The sequence below is a fragment of the Aedes albopictus genome, chromosome 1 (genome assembly GCF_035046485.1).
Source record: "Aedes albopictus strain Foshan chromosome 1, AalbF5, whole genome shotgun sequence".
Classification (NCBI taxonomy): domain Eukaryota; kingdom Metazoa; phylum Arthropoda; class Insecta; order Diptera; family Culicidae; genus Aedes; species Aedes albopictus.
The window spans coordinates 114843926-114862864 of record NC_085136.1 but is presented as its reverse complement, the minus strand read 5'-3'; the positions used below and the strand labels follow the sequence as shown (position 1 = coordinate 114862864).

The 18939-nt window shown below is 42.9% G+C and overlaps 2 protein-coding genes across 2 annotated transcripts in view; one reads left to right on the top strand and one right to left on the bottom strand.

Annotated features, from left to right (window-relative positions):
• Nucleotides 1-18939, bottom strand: part of LOC115256083 (DNA ligase 4-like) — a 260381-nt gene that overhangs the window by 72634 nt on the left and 168808 nt on the right. The window lies entirely within an intron of this gene.
• The window catches only part of LOC109414104 (uncharacterized), a 49076-nt gene that overhangs the window by 29465 nt on the left and 672 nt on the right, over nt 1-18939 (top strand). Inside the window, exon 3 of the mRNA XM_062846497.1 lies at nt 11960-12132. Within this exon, the coding sequence (XP_062702481.1) occupies nt 11960-12132 (173 nt within the window). The remainder of the gene's footprint in view (nt 1-11959; nt 12133-18939) is intronic.

The following is an 18939-nucleotide window of genomic DNA, read 5'->3' as shown; positions in this document are numbered from 1 at the left end:
CAAACTTGACATTAGATTGATTTTATTGCACCGCATAAACGCCATTTTGGCGACATGCTTAACATACCAACATACCTAAATCGCGGCGACATGGTAAATTATTTACGGTTCGGATGCTATTTGAACGGGCCTCAGCGTTCCCCGTTTCGGCGTGTAGCACCCTAACTGACATGGAAATGCAATTAACGCAAATCGTTATTATGTATTCCTAATTTGATTTTGTTCCTGCGCCCCGACCAACGAGATTGCTTTGGCACTGCACTGTTGTAGGTAAGTGCTACGCTGCTACTAAACGATCAATGAACGGTCAATTATGCAAGCAGCGGGAACTATGAATCCTATGACCAGATGACGCGATGATTGCTTCGGATTGAGTAGGTTGTCGTATCGATTACGGAGCTAGCTATCTACTAGAGGTCAGCAAATCATTATCCGATGGCTGCTGGGCTGAAAAGTAGACGTTCATTCAGGTGGTTTATCACAGTTGAACCTGTTACACCTGTGAGGAGTGTATCATAACTAAGGTGTGAACGAGAGGAGAGAGGTTATGCAATTCGGTCATTGTTGAACCAATTGTGCCAACCGGAGCAGTCACAAACACCAACTTTGTATTCAGGGTTCATTCATTTATTTAGTTCAACATCAAATTCATAATAACAGTGAATCGACAATTTGCCGCCATAATACTCGATTTGCAGCTGCTAGCTCTCCAACGTCGGTCACGCCCAACGCTCGCCAGATCACGCTCCACCTGGTCCGCCCATCGTGCTCTCTGCGCTCCACGCCTTCTTGTACCAACCGGATTGTTAGCAAACACCAACTTTGCAGGGTTGTTGTCCGGCATTCTTGCAACATGCCCTGTCCACCGTATCGTTCCGGCTTTGGCCACCCTGGATGCTGGGTTCGCCGTAAAGTGCAACGAGCTCGTGGTCCATCCTTCTTCGCCACAAACTCCGAGTGCTTGCAGGTCCTCCTCGAGCATCGTCCATGTCTCGTGTCCGCTCATTAGCGCTTGGTATATGATGCATTTGGTGCGTTGGTGAATCGTTTTAGATCGCAGCTTCTTCTGGAGCCCGTAGTAGGCCCGACTTCTACTGATGATGCGCCTTCGAATTTTACGACTCACGTTGTTGTCAGCCGTAGGTATCCCGAAGGTCCCGAAGTCGAAGGTATCCCTGTCTATCGTAACATTACTACCCAGACGAATCCGGCCGTGTGTACTTTGTTTTAAGGCATTCACCACCAGTCCGATCTTTGCTGCTTCGCGTTTCAGGTGCGTGCACAGCTCTGCCACCGTTCCAAATGTTCTGACGATAATGTGTACGGCGTTCGCAAAGCACACAAATTGACCTGGATTTTGTGAAAATCGTCCCCCGGCTGATGAGTCCGGCTCGTCATCACACCTTCCAGAGCGATGTTGAAGAGTAGGCATGAGAGTCCATTACCTTGTCGTAGTCCCCGGCGAGATTCGAATGAACTGGATAGTTCACCCGAAACCCTTACGCAGTTTTGCACACCGTCCATCGTTGCTTTAATTAATCTAGTCAGCTTCCCAGGAAAGTCGTTTTGGTCCATGATTCTCCGTAGCTCTGCGCGGTCGATACTGTCGTATGCCGACTTGAAGTCGATGAACAGGTGATGCGTTGGGACCTGGTATTCACGGCATTTCTGGAGGATTTGTCGTACGGTGAAGATCTGGTCCGTTGTCGACCGGCCGTCGATAAAGCCGGCCTGATAACTTCCCACGAACTCATTCGTTTGACAGACGACGGAAGATGATCTGGGATTAGCATTGAGCAAATCTAGCTGAGACATCGATTTTTGTGAATCGATTCGGATCGGCAGAATCGATTCACTGATTTAATCGAATGTTTTGAATCGATGCTTTCACATCGATTCGATATTATATAATATACAAAACTATGAAATGATTCGTTTACTGCATGTAGCTCAAGTTCATTATATGTTTTATTTGTCTTAATATATTCAATACCAAAATTAGAGATTGCACATCGAACATTTCGCGACTCTGATTCAAAAACGGAAATAACACTGAGACAGTGCAATCTTAAAAAAAAAGAGATTTAATATTTTCGAATCGAAAGAAAAATCCTGAGATCATGAGATTCCCCAGAATTCTGAGAAGTATTCCCATATTATACAATGAGATAAATTCCCGCAGACTGCTGATAGAAACTCCCCCAAAACCTTTAAAGAGACTCCTCCAGAATTCTGAAAGGAGTTCCTCTAGAATTATGACACAGATTTCTTCAGAATGCTGAAAATTATTACAGCAGAATCCTGAGCGACCGTAAGAGAGATTTCTCCATATCTATGAGAAGGATTGTCTCAGAGCCCAGAGATGTATTCTCCCAGAATCCTGTGATAGATTAATCTATTAACTAATCTGTGGAGTTTGGTATTTCACTGGGAAGGAATCACCCCTCACGTGCAGCACACACAACTTACCCAGGCTGACGTCGGTTCGCAAGTGGCAAGAGTGAACGCGGTTGGGTGACGCCTGGAGTTGTTGCTATGCAAGCAGGGATGCTAACGTTGTCTGCTTGACAGTTCGCATCACATTCAAATGCGCTATATCGCCTGCTGTGATCAATCTCCTTTCCACAGCTTTATGCAGTACATCTTATATCTCACATAATCTAGATTAATCTACAATTGTCTCAAAATCCTAAGAGAAGCTTTCGCTTTGAATACTCCTAAAATGTTCCAGAATCCTAAGAGGGATTATCCCTGAATCCTGAGAGGAATTCCAAGAGCGGTTCTTCCACATTCTTGAAATAAATTCATCTAGAATACTGAGAGAGATTCTAAAAAAAAGGTTTTCGAAATTCTAAGATGTATTCCCCAAGAAACTTAGAAGAAAATGACCCAGAATCGTGGAAAGGGTAGCTTAGAGCTCTTAGAAGGATTACTCCAGAACTCTGAGAAAGGTTCCCTCAAAATAGGCTCCGTCCACAAATTACGTAACGCTCTAGGGGGAGGGGGCATATAATACAGCTGAGAAAAATTCCTCCAGAATTTTCAAACGGACTCTTCCATAATACTGAGATTTCCTCTAAAATTATGTGAGAAATTCCTTCAAAATGCTGAAAATTATCACGCCAGCATCCTGACAAACCTTATCCCAGAAAAGAGAAAGAGACTCTTCCAATAGGAATTCTAACTGAATTCTATTAAAGATTTCCCTAGAATCCTGGGAGAGATTACTCCAGTTTTCTGGGATGGATTCTCTCAGAATCTTTAGAGGAATTGTTCCGGAATCCTGAGAGATTTCCTCAGATTCCCGAAATGGATTCTCTCTGAATCCTGTAATAGGTTGTCTCAGAACCCTGTGATGGATTGTCTCAGAATCCGGAGAGAAGTTTTTCCTCGGGATTCTCTCAGAATGCTTAGACGGATATCCCCAGAGCTCCCTGGCGGATTCTCCTAGAACCCTGAGAGAAATTCTCCTGTAGTATAGAAAGACATCGCGTTAGAATCCTGAAAGAGATTGCCCCAGAACCCTGAGAGGGATCCTAAGAGGGGATCTTCCACATTATTAAGAAAAAAATATCTAGAATCCTGAGAGGGGATTCTCAAAAAAAAAAAAAAAATGTTCGGGACTCAGAGATGGACTGACCTAGAATCCTGAGAATGATGCGCTAGACCCCTGAAAGGGACTCTCTAGATCATAAGAAGCATTCCTCCAGAATCCTGTGAAAGATTCATTTAGACTCCTGGGAGGAATTTCCCAGGGAACCTGATATACACAGGTATACCTCGATTTAGTTGACCCTAGATTATATAGACCAATGTTTCCCAAACTTTTAGGAGGTATCGCCCCCTTAGAGCTGCATAAAAATATTTTCGCCCCCCTAGGCGAGAGTTTATTTTTTTTATAGTACAGGTACTCTTCGATATAACGTACAAAAAAGTTTTCTCTTTGTACGTTATATCGAAGTGTACGTTATATCGACGTGTACGTTATATCGAAGTGTACGTTATATCGAAGCAGAGAAAAATTTAATATTTTTTATGCTAGTATTGATGTATTCGACGTGTAATTAACCCTAAATAATGATTTCGGTGAAATTCACAAAACCAATAATGAAAAACTTGAGTTTTGACGAAAAAGTTATTTCGTTTTTTGTGCTTCGATATAACGTACATTTTGCTTCGATATAACGTACACTAATTTTTTCCCCATATTGCGCTAATTCTTGGTAACAAGGCTAATGCTGCAACAAAACAATGATTTGAGTGATTTCATAGTTTAACTGAGGGTTATTCGTGGGGAAAAGAAAATTTTTCAATGTTGTACGTTATATCGAAGCAAAATGTACGTTATATCGAATTCGCTATATCGAGGGTACGCTATATCGAGGGTACGCTATATCGAGGGTACGTTATATCGAAGAATACCTGTAGTTGGCTGAAACTGTGCTTAGCTTAATCCTTTAAAAGCGCTACTGTGACAAAGCCAGTAGTGCCATTTAATGTATCTTAATCTGTGTCACTCTCATTTTCATCAAACTGTTTTCAACGCATTTATCGCATTTGAATGAAATATGCTGAATTTGAATCGTGCTTACATAATTGTTGATATCGTGTTTGTGCATACTTTTCAAATCGTTGTTGATTGAGCATTGATTAATTGAAATAGAACGAGCTATGAACATTCGATATTCCCAACCAGATGTTTTACCATTGTTCTTAAATGGAGTTTTTCAACAACCGAAAGTCAATGTTTGGTCACAAGTGGTTAAATAAGACTGGTGGAGAATTTGAAAACAATTACAAAAATATGTTATGTAAAAAAAGTTCAAATCAGAAAAATATCGGTGTATTTTCAAATTAAGTCCAAACCCAAATACTGATCAAAATTAACGACCTTCTTATAAATTTGAATGCTTCCTGTGTTTACAATAAATTGTCAAATAAGTAAATATGCAGCATTCAAGACGGAATTTTACGCAGATTTTTTTAATGTTTTCAAATTAACTTCCAGTATTCCTCCGAGAAGCTTCTCTGAAATATTTTCAAACACTGTGTGTAAAGTTGTTTGTTAGCACTGTGTTACGAATTTCATCAGAAAAGTATTCGAAATTCGTCTGAGTTGAAACTCATTTTTGTTCATCAATTCGCGAAAAAACAAACATGTTCTTTTCATATTTACTAATCACGATTCACGAATGTTCGTTATAGGAGTTTCCAAATACATATTTTAGGATTACCAGAATAACAGAAACTTTTCAGAAATACGTGTAGCAGTCTTTTTTTCTAGCAATTTTGCCAAAGAGTCCACATACATACGAATAGTTATAATTATGTGAAATGAAGTCGATGTTTAAGTTTAATAGTGACAGCATTTTTTTTCTAGAATCCTAGATTCGTGTAATGGCTTTCAGTCTGTTTCAATTCAAAACGGCTTCTTATGTTTTCATCTGATGTTTCGGACTCATTTATTGTGCCTTCTTCTTAGGAATTAACAAAGTTCCATTTTATCGTCAAGTACCTGCATTATAGGCACACTTGTTCTGTCTGAATGTGGCGCGATCCAGACTGCACCTCATTTCTGCGACCCGGATCGATTTTCGAAAATCAGCCCATCACCGAAAATCAGCTTACGGCTCGAACGAAGTGGGCGAATTGTCGGAACATAAGTTGACAAAGGTGCCTATGCTGCTGGCCCTTAACGATAAAACGGTACTTTGTTAATTCCAAAGAAGAAGGCACAATAAATGAGTCCGAAACATCAGATGAAAACATAAGAATCCGTTTTGAATTGAAACAGACTGAAAGCCATTACCCCGAATCAACATATCACAATCGTATCTATAATCCTAGACAAAACTGTAAGCTTGAATGTCAGGAAGTTTTAATGATTCAGTTGACATTCTTGACTTGCAATTCAATTCTCTTGATGTTTTCCAATCATTGAAAAAATCGCCCCCTTTTTTAGTCTTTTTGCCCCCCAATTTTGATTTTTCACATTTTCGCCCCCCTGGGCCTGATTTTCGCCCCCGAGGGGGCGATTTCGCCCACTTTGGGAATCACTGATATAGACCCTCGATTTTGTTTACACTTTTTAATGGTAAAATTCTACAGTGCATATTAAATTTAAAATTTTTGAATCGAAAGCAAAATCGAATGAAAGAAATTGATTCGGTCGATTTCATGGAGCTTCAATATCGATTCAAAAAATCGATTAATCGGAACAAAAACATCGATATTGCGAACATCGATTCAAAATTGCCCAATGCTATCTGGAATAGCACTTTGTAGGCAGCATTCAAAATAGTGATCGCCTTGAAGTTCTCACATTCCAGATGGTCGCCTTTCTTGTCCCCATTCACAAGAAGATTACCCCTTCCTTCCACTCCTCCGGTAGCTGTTCGGTTTCCCAGATCCTGACTATCAGCCGATGCAGACAGGTGGCCAACTTTTCTGGGCTCATCCTAATGAGTTCAGCTGCGATACCATCTTTACCAGCTGCTTTGTTGGTTTTGAGCTGATGAATGGCATCCTTAACTTCCCTCAGCGTGGGTGTTGGTTCATTTCCGTCCTCCGCTGCACTGGCGTCGTCGTTACCTCCGTTGCCGTGGGCTCCCGTGCCTACGTTCTTCACGCCGTTCAGGAGCTGATCGAAGTGCTGCTTCCACCTTTCGATCACCTCACGTTCGTGCGTCAAGAGGTCTCCGTCCTTATCCCTGCACTTTTCGGCTCGCGGCACGAAGTGGGGGATGCGGGATGCGTTGAGCTTCTGGTAGAACTGCCGTATTTCTTTTCTTGGGAACGGCCCAGTAGTTCAATTTCTTCGCATTCCGCTTCTTCCAGACGGCGCTTTTTCTCCCGAAAGATGCGGGTCTGCTGTTTCCGCTTCTGTTTATAACGTTCCACGTTCTGTCGAGTCCCTTGCTGCAGCATTACCGCCCTCGCTGCGTTCTTCTGCTCCAAAACCGTTCTGCACTCTTCGACGAACCATTCGTTCCGTCGATTCCGTTCCAAGTACCCGATGGTGCTCTCGGCTACGTCGTTAATGGCTGCTTTCACTGTACTCCAGCAGCCCTGTAGAGGGGCCTCATCGAGCTCGTCCTCGTCCGGCAACGCAGCCTCGAAATTCTGCGCGTATCCTGAGGCGACATCCGGTTGTTTTAGTCGCTCAAGGCCGTGACGGTCGCCGGTACCGTACATTGTTGATGACGGAGAGTTTTGGGCGCAGTTTGACTATCACCAGATAGTGGTTGGAGTCGATGTTAGCGCCACGATAGGTCCTGACGCACGCTATGTCTGAACCAGCAGATTATAAAAATCGAATGGACCAAACAGCAGTATTCAAGCTATATTTTCATTTGCAGAAGGTTTCAAAATATTCTATCGGTGAAAATTTTTCCATACATTTTGTGTACATTTTGTATGGGACAGAAATTTACCAAAAACGGGAATTTCAAGCAAATTTGTATGAAAAACAGCTAAAAAGATGAAAATCTCTAAATTTCCCCGATGAAATATTTTAAAAGTTTCTGCATATGGTAAAACAGCATTAATTCTGATATTCCGTGGCAAAAAACCTGATGTACATTCGATTTTTATAATCTGCTGGTTCAGACATAGCGTGTGACGTCGACAATGTCGGAGGAGTGCCGTCCATCAATCAGGACGTGGTCGATTTGGGATTCCGTCTGCTGTGATGGTCTCCAGATGTAACGATAAGGAAGGCTGTGCTGGAAATAGGTGTTTCGTATGGCCATACTCTTAGAGGCGGCGAAATCAATTAGTTATAGGCCGTTGTCGTTCGTCAGCTGGTGGTCGCTGAGCTTTTCAATTGTCGGTCTATATCCGGCCTCCTGGCCAACCTTGACATCGTGTTTTGGGCAGCTATCGTACTCGCGTTCGAGCTGCGCGTAGAATCCGTCCTTGTCATCATCAGTAGGGGGCGTTTTTTATCAGTTCTATAACAATTTTGTGATTGTAAAATTTCTTACCTCTGAGTTATAAGTTAGTTATTTAGTTACAATCATTAATTAAGTAGTTTTGCTATGTTCAGTGGCTCCCAACCAACGGTCATTGGCCAAGCAAGTATCTCAAGAACCGAAGATAAACGAGTAAAAAAGTTTTTCGGATTCTGTACTTCAGGGAATACTTATCACAATGTAGTTGTATTATGAAGATCAGTGGTTCCTAATCTGGGGTCACGGGACAGAAGAAATTTTCAAAAACCGATAGTGCTAAGAAGAAGGGCAAAAATTTTTCAGATTGATCATCTCAAGGATCAGTATTTCTAATATAAATATGTTGAAAAAATCAGTGGTTTAAAATCTATGGTCACGGGCCACGTGGATATCTCAAAAACCGCAAGTGTGATGATGAAATGAAAATGTGTTTCGGATTCAACGCCTTTGGATCAACTTACTTGAATATCGCCCAGTGGTTTACAATATACTGCCACGGGCCACTGGTGCATCGGATGTGCTAGAAAGTAGTGAATTTTTCAGATTGTTCAGCAGTATCTCAATGTAGTTGTTTTTTGAAGATCAGTAGTTCCCAATCTGGGGTTACGGGCCAGAGGAATTTCTCAAGACCCGAAACTGCCAAGAAAATTTGCAAATATTTTTTCGGATTGATCATCTCAAGGATCTTTAATAAAGATATGTTGAAAAGATCAGTGCTTTCCAATTCATGGCCACAGGCCACGCGAAATTCTCAAAAAACTATAAATTTCTGGATGAAATGAAAATGTTTATTTTTCAATTGCAATATGTTTGTGTTGCAAAACTCAGTGGTTTCCAATCTTAGTCACGGGTCATAAGAAATTTGCAAGCATTAAAAGTGCTAAGTGGACATGCTCTTCGGATTGGTTATCTCAAGAAGGAGTATATTCAACATAAATGTGATGCAAATATTAGTGTTTTTTAAGTTATGGTCTCGAGCCTCGCGGATTTATCAAGAACCACAAGTATGGGAACGAAATGAAATTATTTTTCGGGACTTTCAGGAGGTTTCATGAAGTTGCAAGGGATCTGAGGGGGTCTCAGGGGGCCTTAGTGGCATTTCAGGGGGACTCAGTGTCATTTCAAGGGTTCTCAGGGGGCTTCAAGCGAAGTTCCAGGGGATCTCAGCGGTGATTCATGGATTCTCAGGGAGTTCCAGGGAGGCTCTCAAAGGGTTTCAAAAGGGACTTCAGGGGTCTCGAAGGCGTTCCATGAGTTTGAGACGCAGAGTCATAAAAACATTCATATCTTCTTCTCGGACTTTGGGTTCTTTCAAAATCAGCATGGCCCATAACCTCGGCTCGAGCAACACTGATTTTTACAACGCCTCTTTATTGTAGTAATTGCATCTTGAGATGCAGAATCTGAATACCATTATTATATTCTCATGGCACTCTAGATTTTTGAGAAATTGACATGGCTCGTGGTCCAGATTGGAAACCTCCGAGCTTTACAACACCACTTTATTACAAATAGTGCTCCTTGAGATATAGAATCCTAAAAGCTTTCATACCTTCTCCTTGGAGTTTCGTTTCTTGCAAAATTAACATGGCCCGTGACCACAGCTTGAGAGCCACTGAGTTTTACAAAGTCACTTTATAGTAATAATTGCTTCTTGAGATGCACAATCTGAATACTATTTTCACTTTCTCATCGCACTTTAGATTCTCGAGGAATTACCATGACCCGTGAACCCAGACTGGGGCGTAAATTGAGTTTGTCGCAAAAAAAGTGAGCGTAAATTGGGGTTTTAGTGTATAAAACTGTTTTGATTGGTAACGCAGTCTTAATAATTGAAAACCGAGTTTTATTGTTTAACCCGACGTTTCGGCCCAGGTATGGCGCCTTCTTCAGGGGAAACTGTAATTATTATTAGTTTCATTACTAAATTTTAAGCATACACGCAGACAAATAAATTGTAAACACAATTAAAGTCTAGTTCAAATCAACCAATTTTTCTGTTTACTATAGCGACAAACTAATTTCAAGTTTAAACTGAACTGTTCCATTGTTTAATAATACAAATATTTTCATTTGTCGAAATTTTTTACTGCAAGTTTTATAACTTTTGGAACTTTTATCTGATTTCACTCAAAATTTCAGCAAATTACTTTCAATATATAATCAAATCACCGTAAACATTTTACCAGATTTGATCGACGTATAAAAAAGATGTATGCATTTGAATAAAACAAAAATATGACGAAAAAAAAAATCTGTACGGACAATTGTTTGATAAACTGTACATTGCCACGATTTTGAGACAAAAATGTTGAACTGGTTTTTTTTTTTCCAAAATATTTATTTGCTGGCTTGATCGTTTAGTGAAAAACTTTACGGAGCCGATTGCTCACGAATAGTAATAAGATCTAATATTACATTCAATTAACAATATAAGAAAATCAATACATGCTCTTCCGAGCGCATAATTTTTTCGGTCTCGAATGCTCCTTGGATCCTGATGATGCAAATTGTGCTCGACGTTGGGATGCTTGCTGCTTTCCTACCGCTTCACTGATCGCGTTTGCCACCTGCACCAGCGTTGCAATACCTTCTTTTCGTCGTTCCTCTTTTTCACGTTCTTTTTCACTTTCAGTTATTTCCGCTTGATGTTGATCCGTTATTTCCTCATTAATATCTTCCGTTTCCGCTGTTTCCTCAATAATTTCTTCCTCCGTAAGTTCAATAATTTCTTCCGAAACTTCTACCGTTTGCTGGGCTGCTGCCACTGGTTTTTGTCCGGAAACAATAGCTGCATACGATCCGGGTCGCTGATTGTGCCGGCGCACACGCTGTGGGCAGGAGTCCTTTCGATGACCCACGGCATGGCAAAGAAAACAGGTGTCTTTTAAACCATCGTAGAAGACATGTCCCCTACGACTACCTACATCAATTGCCGGTGGAATTGCCTTCTTTATCTCCATATACGCACCACGTACCCCAGTGTGCATATGTCCTAATCCAAGCTCAGGAGCGTACTTTTCTCGAACTAAGCGCTCCACTTTACCGTATTCGCCTAGTGCGAGCGATAGTCTTTCATCACTCACCTCCGGCGGTAAGTCGAACACACGGACATAACGAACGTTGCTGCCCGCGATCGACATTTGCACCTCCACTGCCTCCCCGTTTGTGTAGTAGAACTTCCTCGGATCCGCATTTTTTCTAAGCGATTCTGTCATTGCCTCCCGAGAAGTAAATTTAATGAACAGAGATCGTTCCTGGGCAGTTCTATACGCGGTTTCGATTTGCAATAAATCCCCTTCCAGTTGCTTGATGGTCTGGGGCTAGCTGTAGGGAAACGAAACTGTGCCGTGTTCACAATTTCATGCATGGCTTATGCCGTGTAAGCGAGCACCAACAACAACCGACCGTTAAACAATAAAGCGCGCGTGATGAATGCCTAAACTGCTAGGGCTATTGTGAAAGATTACGACCGGCAAGAGAGCACATCTGCATGCGTCTGTGCTTGCCGAAAGCAGAAACCAAACTCGTTGAACTGGTTAAACTGTGGAGTCATTTTCAAAAACGGTAGAACAAATGGCAATTTTCCCGTCAATCTACAAAATTGTTGAATTGATGTCATTCTTCTTAATCCTGTATAGAATAGTGTAGGGATTGAGTGGTAAACACATTGTAGAATGCCTTCAATGTCTGTATAATATAGACATACAGTTTGTTTTCAACACAGTCCTTAGCTGAAAGTGTAAAATGACGAGACAACCTCATAAAAGATGCAACATCGATTATGCAACAGTGAAGTGATCTCTGCTGAAACGTGCCCTGGCAATCTTCTCCTGTTATGAATAGTCATTGTGCTTGTTGAACAGATTGCCCCATCTACCTTCCTGCACCTCAAGACGAGAGATTATCCATCAAAGATGACGACCTGCTACATATTATTCCCGCTGCAAAATACTACTCATGAAAATCTCATCTGTTCTCATCGTTCCTTTCCCCCCACCTAACAGGACGTCACCGGCGCCACCGGCAGCAGATGATACCGATGATGATATTCGGCGTGACGGTGTTCGGCATGTTTGTGATTCCGATGGGATTTCAGTTCCTGGCAGCACTCAGCGGGAAAGCATTCCTGATGGCAAAGCTCGCCCTGCTGCTGGCATCAATCAACGGACTGAAAAGGGTAAGCCTTGCGTAAGTATACCTACTACACGGATATGCTGGTCTCTGGGTGTCTGTCTGAGTAGGTACTGGCGAAATCTGCGATACACTTATTGCATTCCTACATAGCGTATGGTGATGCGAATAATTCAAAAGAAACGGCTTTTTGCGTCATAGCACACACATGCTGCTTATGGCGGAGCTTTGCAATAAGTACGCATGTAGATAGCTGACAAAATGGGACTTAACGTTGATGATACATACATTTCACTAGGCAAATAAATCCGACTATGAAGCTCCTTGTTTTCAACTGCAGGCACGTTTTTCCACAGTGCTTTATTATATTAACGACTTTTTGACATTGTCTCCATAAGCTCGTCATGGGGCTTACCCTTAAGGACAGACTTGTTAGAATCCCAAGATGGCCGCCACAATGGCCGACTTTGGCACCTACTCACGATTTCGAGGGCACAAATCTCTTCGTAAACAAAACCAGCCCATTTGATCTTCTTATTTTAAGCTTATTACAAGTGAGCAAGAACAGAATAATAAAATGCACTGTTGTTTGAAGCTTTCTTCTTGAGATTTGTACGTTTTAAGTTCTCATGCATTCTTGATGCGGGATTTCATGACGTTTGTCCTTAAACCAATCGTCTCTCCGGCACCTCAGAAGGTATTACTTGGGAGAGGGGCTAGTACAGTTCGCATCCCCATGCATAGTAGGCTGCGGCTTATTTTTCAAAAGTTGTTGAAACCTGGAATTCGTAAGCTCTTTTGGATTCAAATGACACAAAAAGAGAAACCTCTGAGTTTAAGCCAAAAATATTGAGATTTAGAGGTCGCGCAATCGCTTCAAAGTCGAATTTTCGAGTAATAAAAAGGTGTTTTCACTTCAAGTGCCATAACTTTCTCAATTTTCAACCGATTTTCAATCTTTTTTTATGAACTTCTCACAAATTAAATTTCGAATAAACTCGTAGAACATCATTTTTTTCCAAAGTCACGCAAAACATGAGTTTTTGAAGATTTAAATCATTTTTTTCTTCTTTTTACAAAAAATTTTAACTTCAGAGTCTTATAACTTTTTAACCGTTTGACCAATTTTAAGTTTTTTAGCTTGCTTTTGTAGATATTTTTGTTGCCTAAAAATGCTGTGAATAAACTGTACCTTAAAAAAACGTTAAAAATAGATAAATACCAAAAACCGTTCAGAAACACGTATTTTATTGGAAAAATCAGAATTTTGGCTAAATTTTAATTGTTTTCATGCTTAGTTTCGGGCTCAAAATGAAAAAAAAATCTTAATAATCATATGGAAGCCTTAAACTTCAGTTTTTGGAGTGTTCTGAATCAAAAAATATTTTCATGTTCAAAACGCCAGAAAAAGAAATTTGAAAAAAAAATCCTCCAATGTGTTCCATATCCCTAAATATGAGGCTAAGTATGTGGTTTGGGGTAAAAAATTGCGAATAATCGTCAAAAACTCCAATTTTGCATGAAAAAATCAAGTTTTAAGGCATATTTTGGCAGTTTTTGATGAAAAGTATTATAAAAATGACTACTTTGATGAAAAGTTTGTTCAGGACAAAGATAGGCAACGAAAATATCTACAAAAGCAAGCTTAAAAAAAAAAATTAAATTGGTCAAACGGTTAAAAAGTTATAGGACTCTAAAGTTAAAAATTTTTGAGCTTGAGCTTGAGCTTGAGCTTGATTGACCGCCCGTGGATGCTACTCCAGTATTTATAGGACTCTTAAAAATTTTTGTAAAAGAGGAAAAAAAAAGTTAAAAAATTTTGTAAAAAGAAGAAAAAAATGAATTAAATCTTCAAAAACTCATATTTTGCGTGACTTTGGAAAAAATGATGTTCTACGAGTTTATTTGAAATATAATTTGTGAGAAGTTCATAAAAAAAGATTGAAAATCGGTTGAAAATTGAGAAAGTTATGGCACTTGAAGTGAAAACACCTTTTTATTACTCGAAAATTCGACTTTGAAGCGATTGCGCGACCTCTAAATCTCAATATTTTTGTCTTAAACTCAGAGGTTTCTCTTTTTGTGTCATTTGAATCCAAAGGAGCTTACGAATTCCAGGTTTCAACAACTTTTGAAAAATAAGCCGCAGCCTAATGCATAGTCTTTCAGCTGCGGACATTGAGACTCGCTTTTTCAGGAGCACACCATGGTAATGCACTGGCGTATTGCCAGTTTCATAAGTGGCCTGACCACTTCTTATGCCCTCGGAAGACGGGCAGGGTCGAAACAGGGTGCACCACTTTTTGACCTCCCGCTGATAAGGGCCTATCCACTTACACTTCAAAGGAACTTGCCGACATGGAATCCCCATCTGCCCCTAACTTATCCGGTGACTCTTTTTAATGCTACGGCCTTGGATCTAACCTTGTTGGCTGATACTGCGTAGATTTCCAGCGTAATGTCGTCAGCAAAGCTGACGTCTGCCACTCCCACCGGGAACTCTAAACTCAACATCTCGTTGAACATGACATTCCATAACACCGGACCCAGGATGGAACCTTGCGGAACTCCTGAGGTTATGTGAAAGCACTTCGGACCCATCTCTGTGGCGTAAGCTAATACTCGATTGTGGAAGTAACTTCCGAGAAACTTGTACAGGTACCAGGGTATCCTCAGACGCAGGAGCGCATCGGCAATAGTGGCCGACTGGCGCTATTAACCCTTATGTGGCCGACAGGGTACCCGGGTCCCATTTAAAAAGCACGGTGTAGAAAAAAGCAAAAAGTTTGTCGGACACATAACGGTTAAACGCATTCCTTATATCCAGAGTCACTATTGCACAGTAGCGAATTCCCCTCCTCTTACGCTGGAGCACTATCTCGGCTTTCTTTGTAACCGACAGGATAAAATCTACGATCGACCTCCCCCTTCCGAAGCCGAGAGACCATCTACGCTCTCGGTGGACCTCAAGCATATTGACGGGTTTCCGGGTAGTTTCCCCGCTTTTGGCAATAGAACAAGGCTCAGCCTCTTCCAAACTTCTAAGAAATCTCCCTCTTCCAGGCATTTCTGCATGGCAGACCTGCACATCTCGGGAGCCTCTGCAAAAGCTACTTTTAAGGCCAGGTTCTGAGCTCCGTCCAGACGTGGGGCCTTACCTACGTTAAGGGACTTTGCTATTCCCGCAAGATCCACCGGCGACCCTCATCGCCAGCCCCAGTCCCTGGTTATCTTACGAAAGAAGGCCAATAACTAGGATCATGACGCGGAAAAAGCCCCTCGATGGTGCCCTCGAACATCCCAGGAGATTGCTCTGTAGGAGCCATTACACCTCTCGTCTTGCCCATCATGATCCTGTAGGCCCACGGATTCGCACTTTGGCACTTTGACAGAGAGTCTCAAAGCAGATCTTTTTGCAAGCCCTTATCTCGGTCTTTAGCGCGGCTTTTGCAGCGGCGAACTCCACCGCCATTTGTTTCGCTCTTCCTTAGATAGTGCTCGCTGCAGTCACTGCCTAGCCCGTAGGCAGGCGTGGCGCAGGTCCCCAATCGCTTGAATCCACCACTAAGCCGGCGTCCTCCCATTTATAGGGTGGACTCGAATAGGCATAGGCGCATCACACGCACGTCAGAGCACCGCTACCAGCTCGTCGCTGGCTTAATCAAGTAAGTTTCGCTCACGGTGCAGTGGAGAGCCTCCCTTAATAGCCCTTCGTCGAAGTATGATGTCTTCCACCTGCGAAGGCTTGGCCTTGGCCTAGCCGCCTCTTCGTCTACTAACTGCCTGCTGTTCCTCTTCTCTTCTTGGAGTAACGTCCTCACTGGGACAAAGCCTGCTTCTCAGCTTAGTGTTCAATGAGCACTTCCACAGTTTTTAACTGAGAGCATCCTCTGCCAATGACCATTTTGCATGTGTATATCGTGTGGCAGGCACGAAGATACTCTATGCCCAAGGTAGTCAAGGAAATTTCCTTTCGAAAAGATCCTGGACCGACCGGGAATCGAACCCGTCACCCTCAGCATGGTCATGCTGAATACCCGTGCGTTAACCGCCTCGGCTATATGGGCCCCCTGCTGTTGTTGTAGTCAATAATGTAGCGAACCGCCAGGTGATCACTATGAGTGTAGCTATCGTCTACTCTCCAGTTCGATCTACTTGATAGGCCAGGACTACAAAAGGTCAGTAATTGACTCCGCTCCGTTTTGACAATAGAAATACACTAGAACTCCAATGGCGCTGTAGTCACTTTCTCTATTTAATTGTTTTAATAACTTTAATTGTAATAAATGACAATTTTTAAGTGTTCATCTTTTAGAGGATCTTTTGTTTTGGTAAACAAAATTTATTTGACACTTCTATTACCGCTAGTGACGCCGTAAGGACGTGGCAAACTAGATGTTAGTCACACGAACAGTCGCGACATTGGACTTCTGTGGCTAGTTATTCTAATGTTTTGACTATAGGTACTCTTGGTACCGACATTAGCCAAGTCGACATCTAATATGGAAAATGTCTCTAGCAGGATTTGACCCCGCTGGTTCGTGAAGCGGCTTCCCCATTCCACGGCCCAGGCATTGAAGTAACCCGCTATTACCACCGGCCTTCGCGCTGTCAGCGCAGTCGTCATACAGTCCAGCATTTGCGTAAACTGCTCGATCGGCCACCGCGGAGGCACTAACAGCTACAGATGAAGACTCCGTTTACTTTGGAAACAATGAAGCCCACGTATGTAGTAGACACTAACTCCTGGACGAGTATTTACCTGTTGTCCTTTCGCCGTCACTTTTTCAAACCCATTGTCGACCCAAAGTAACCGTCCCCCACTCAGAAACCGCCTAACAAAGCAGTTACTGTGCTGCGTCACAGTGCAGTGGTTCAAGTTCAACTGCGTTGCCTGCACTCGTACTGTGATTTGTTCACTGCGACTTTCTTGAAGGCCGGGCACCTTGGACCAACCATTAGGTGCCTGTTGTTCAAGGGTTTTCCGGTATCGATCAGACAAATGGGTGCACTCGTGCAGCCTTTTGCCTTATGGTCTTCGGCACCACATGTCCTACACAGTTTGCTCCTGTCAGGGCCATTGCAGTCCCATGACTTGTGTTCTGCTTGCAGACGCCTGAAGTAAACCTCCGGTTGGCATACTGAACAGTCCACCTCCAGTTTCCTTACTTCAACGGACTTATTTACGTCCGCCACAGGTAGCTGTGCCAAGGCCACCTATGTCCCTGACGGCCCCTTCCGTAGCTGAACGGCTGCGGTGGTCACCCGCACTTCGCACTATTGCCGCAGTGCCGTCACGATTTCTTCCGCTTCAGTAATCTCATATAGGCTCTTCACCATCAGAGTCGCCTCTGCTTTAAGAGCCCTCAACTTGACCCCTTTACCAAGGACTTCTTCCACCAGACTTTTGTGGGCGGAGCCCTTGGCGTCACTTCGCATCGCCTTCAAGGCGTCCGAGTACTTAGCGCGTTGCCTTTCACGCGCTTGGTATCTATCTTTCTACGACTTCTTGGTTTCGCGTCCTTAAGCACTTCCTCATCTAGCGGTTTTTTCTTCCTCTTCCGCTCGACTGTCGTCCAAGGGGGATCCACCCTGGTTCGCCCTACTCTGTGGTTGCTGTGGATCTAACAACGGTCACAACCTACTGTTTCCTTCCATCCGGGACGGGCCGGCCTTTTTGGGTCATCCCTTCCCATCTTTCCGGGACGTCTGGCTGGGGTCCGACTTGCCGGCATTACTACCGACCTTCGGCGTTGGTATCCGCGTAACCTTGCGGCACCACCAGACAGCTCCTCATCTGACGGCTACCTCACCCGCTTCTGCGAGTGCTTATCAAAAGCATTCACATCCGCATACCTTTTTGGCTTCCTGCGAAAGCGATGGCCTTCGTTCTGGTAGACTTCCTAACCTTTGCTTTCGCCGGTTCTGCCGCTGCTGCAGTTTTCACGAGTCCTTCGTGATCTAACTTGGCATCGTCCATCGACTTACGAAGTCGCAACAGGGCCGTTCTAAGGTTCTTGCTTATGTTGGACTTCTTGGACGTAGAGTCGATGATCTTGCCAAGCTGATGCTGCACAGCCACCTCCATTGCAGACAGCCCGTCTCGATTTTGGTTAACGGCCCTCATCAACCACACTCCACTATTGCCCTGACAGGCTAACCAGAGAATTAATCGGAGGACCCACACTGGAGCTGCGTGCGCAGCTTCCTGTTCCTGACTCCTCACTTCTCCTTAACGCAGACCTCGTCAACCCAGTTCCTGCGAAGGGGTTTGCCTCGCCACTACCTTTACCTCCTGTAAAGGAGGTCCACCACGCCAGAGCCCTGCATTAACGCGGAAAGGGACGAAATAGTGTGGAGGAGCCCCTGCACTACTGCCCCTGCTGGTCCATGCCCCATGATCCAGCTTCATGAACTGTGCTATTGTCACTGTTAACATGAGCTTGCCAATGTTTTGCTTTGACACTCGCACAAACTTTCGGAGTTTCTGCAAACACTACTTTAGGTTTTTGTTTATACTACAATTTGAGGACGCAAAATTGTTGATCACTTTCAGATGTTGTGCTGCCACTTTCATAGTACACCAAACCTCCATTTAGGTAACGAGTCGGGACTGCCTTAATAGAGTTTTACTTGAATGGATTCATTACCTTAATGAATCTAGTTCATTACCTAAATGGATTTGAAGATTACAAAGAAGTTTAAGAAGGGCGAGTGACCTGGAGTATCAGAAGGGGGAGGGGTTTGTCAGAGGCGTTGCCTCGAAGGTGGGGGTTCAGTGGTATTTTTGGGGAGTTTCGAAGGGTCTCAATTTTCTTACATGGGATCCGATGGGCTTTCAAGAGTGTCGAAA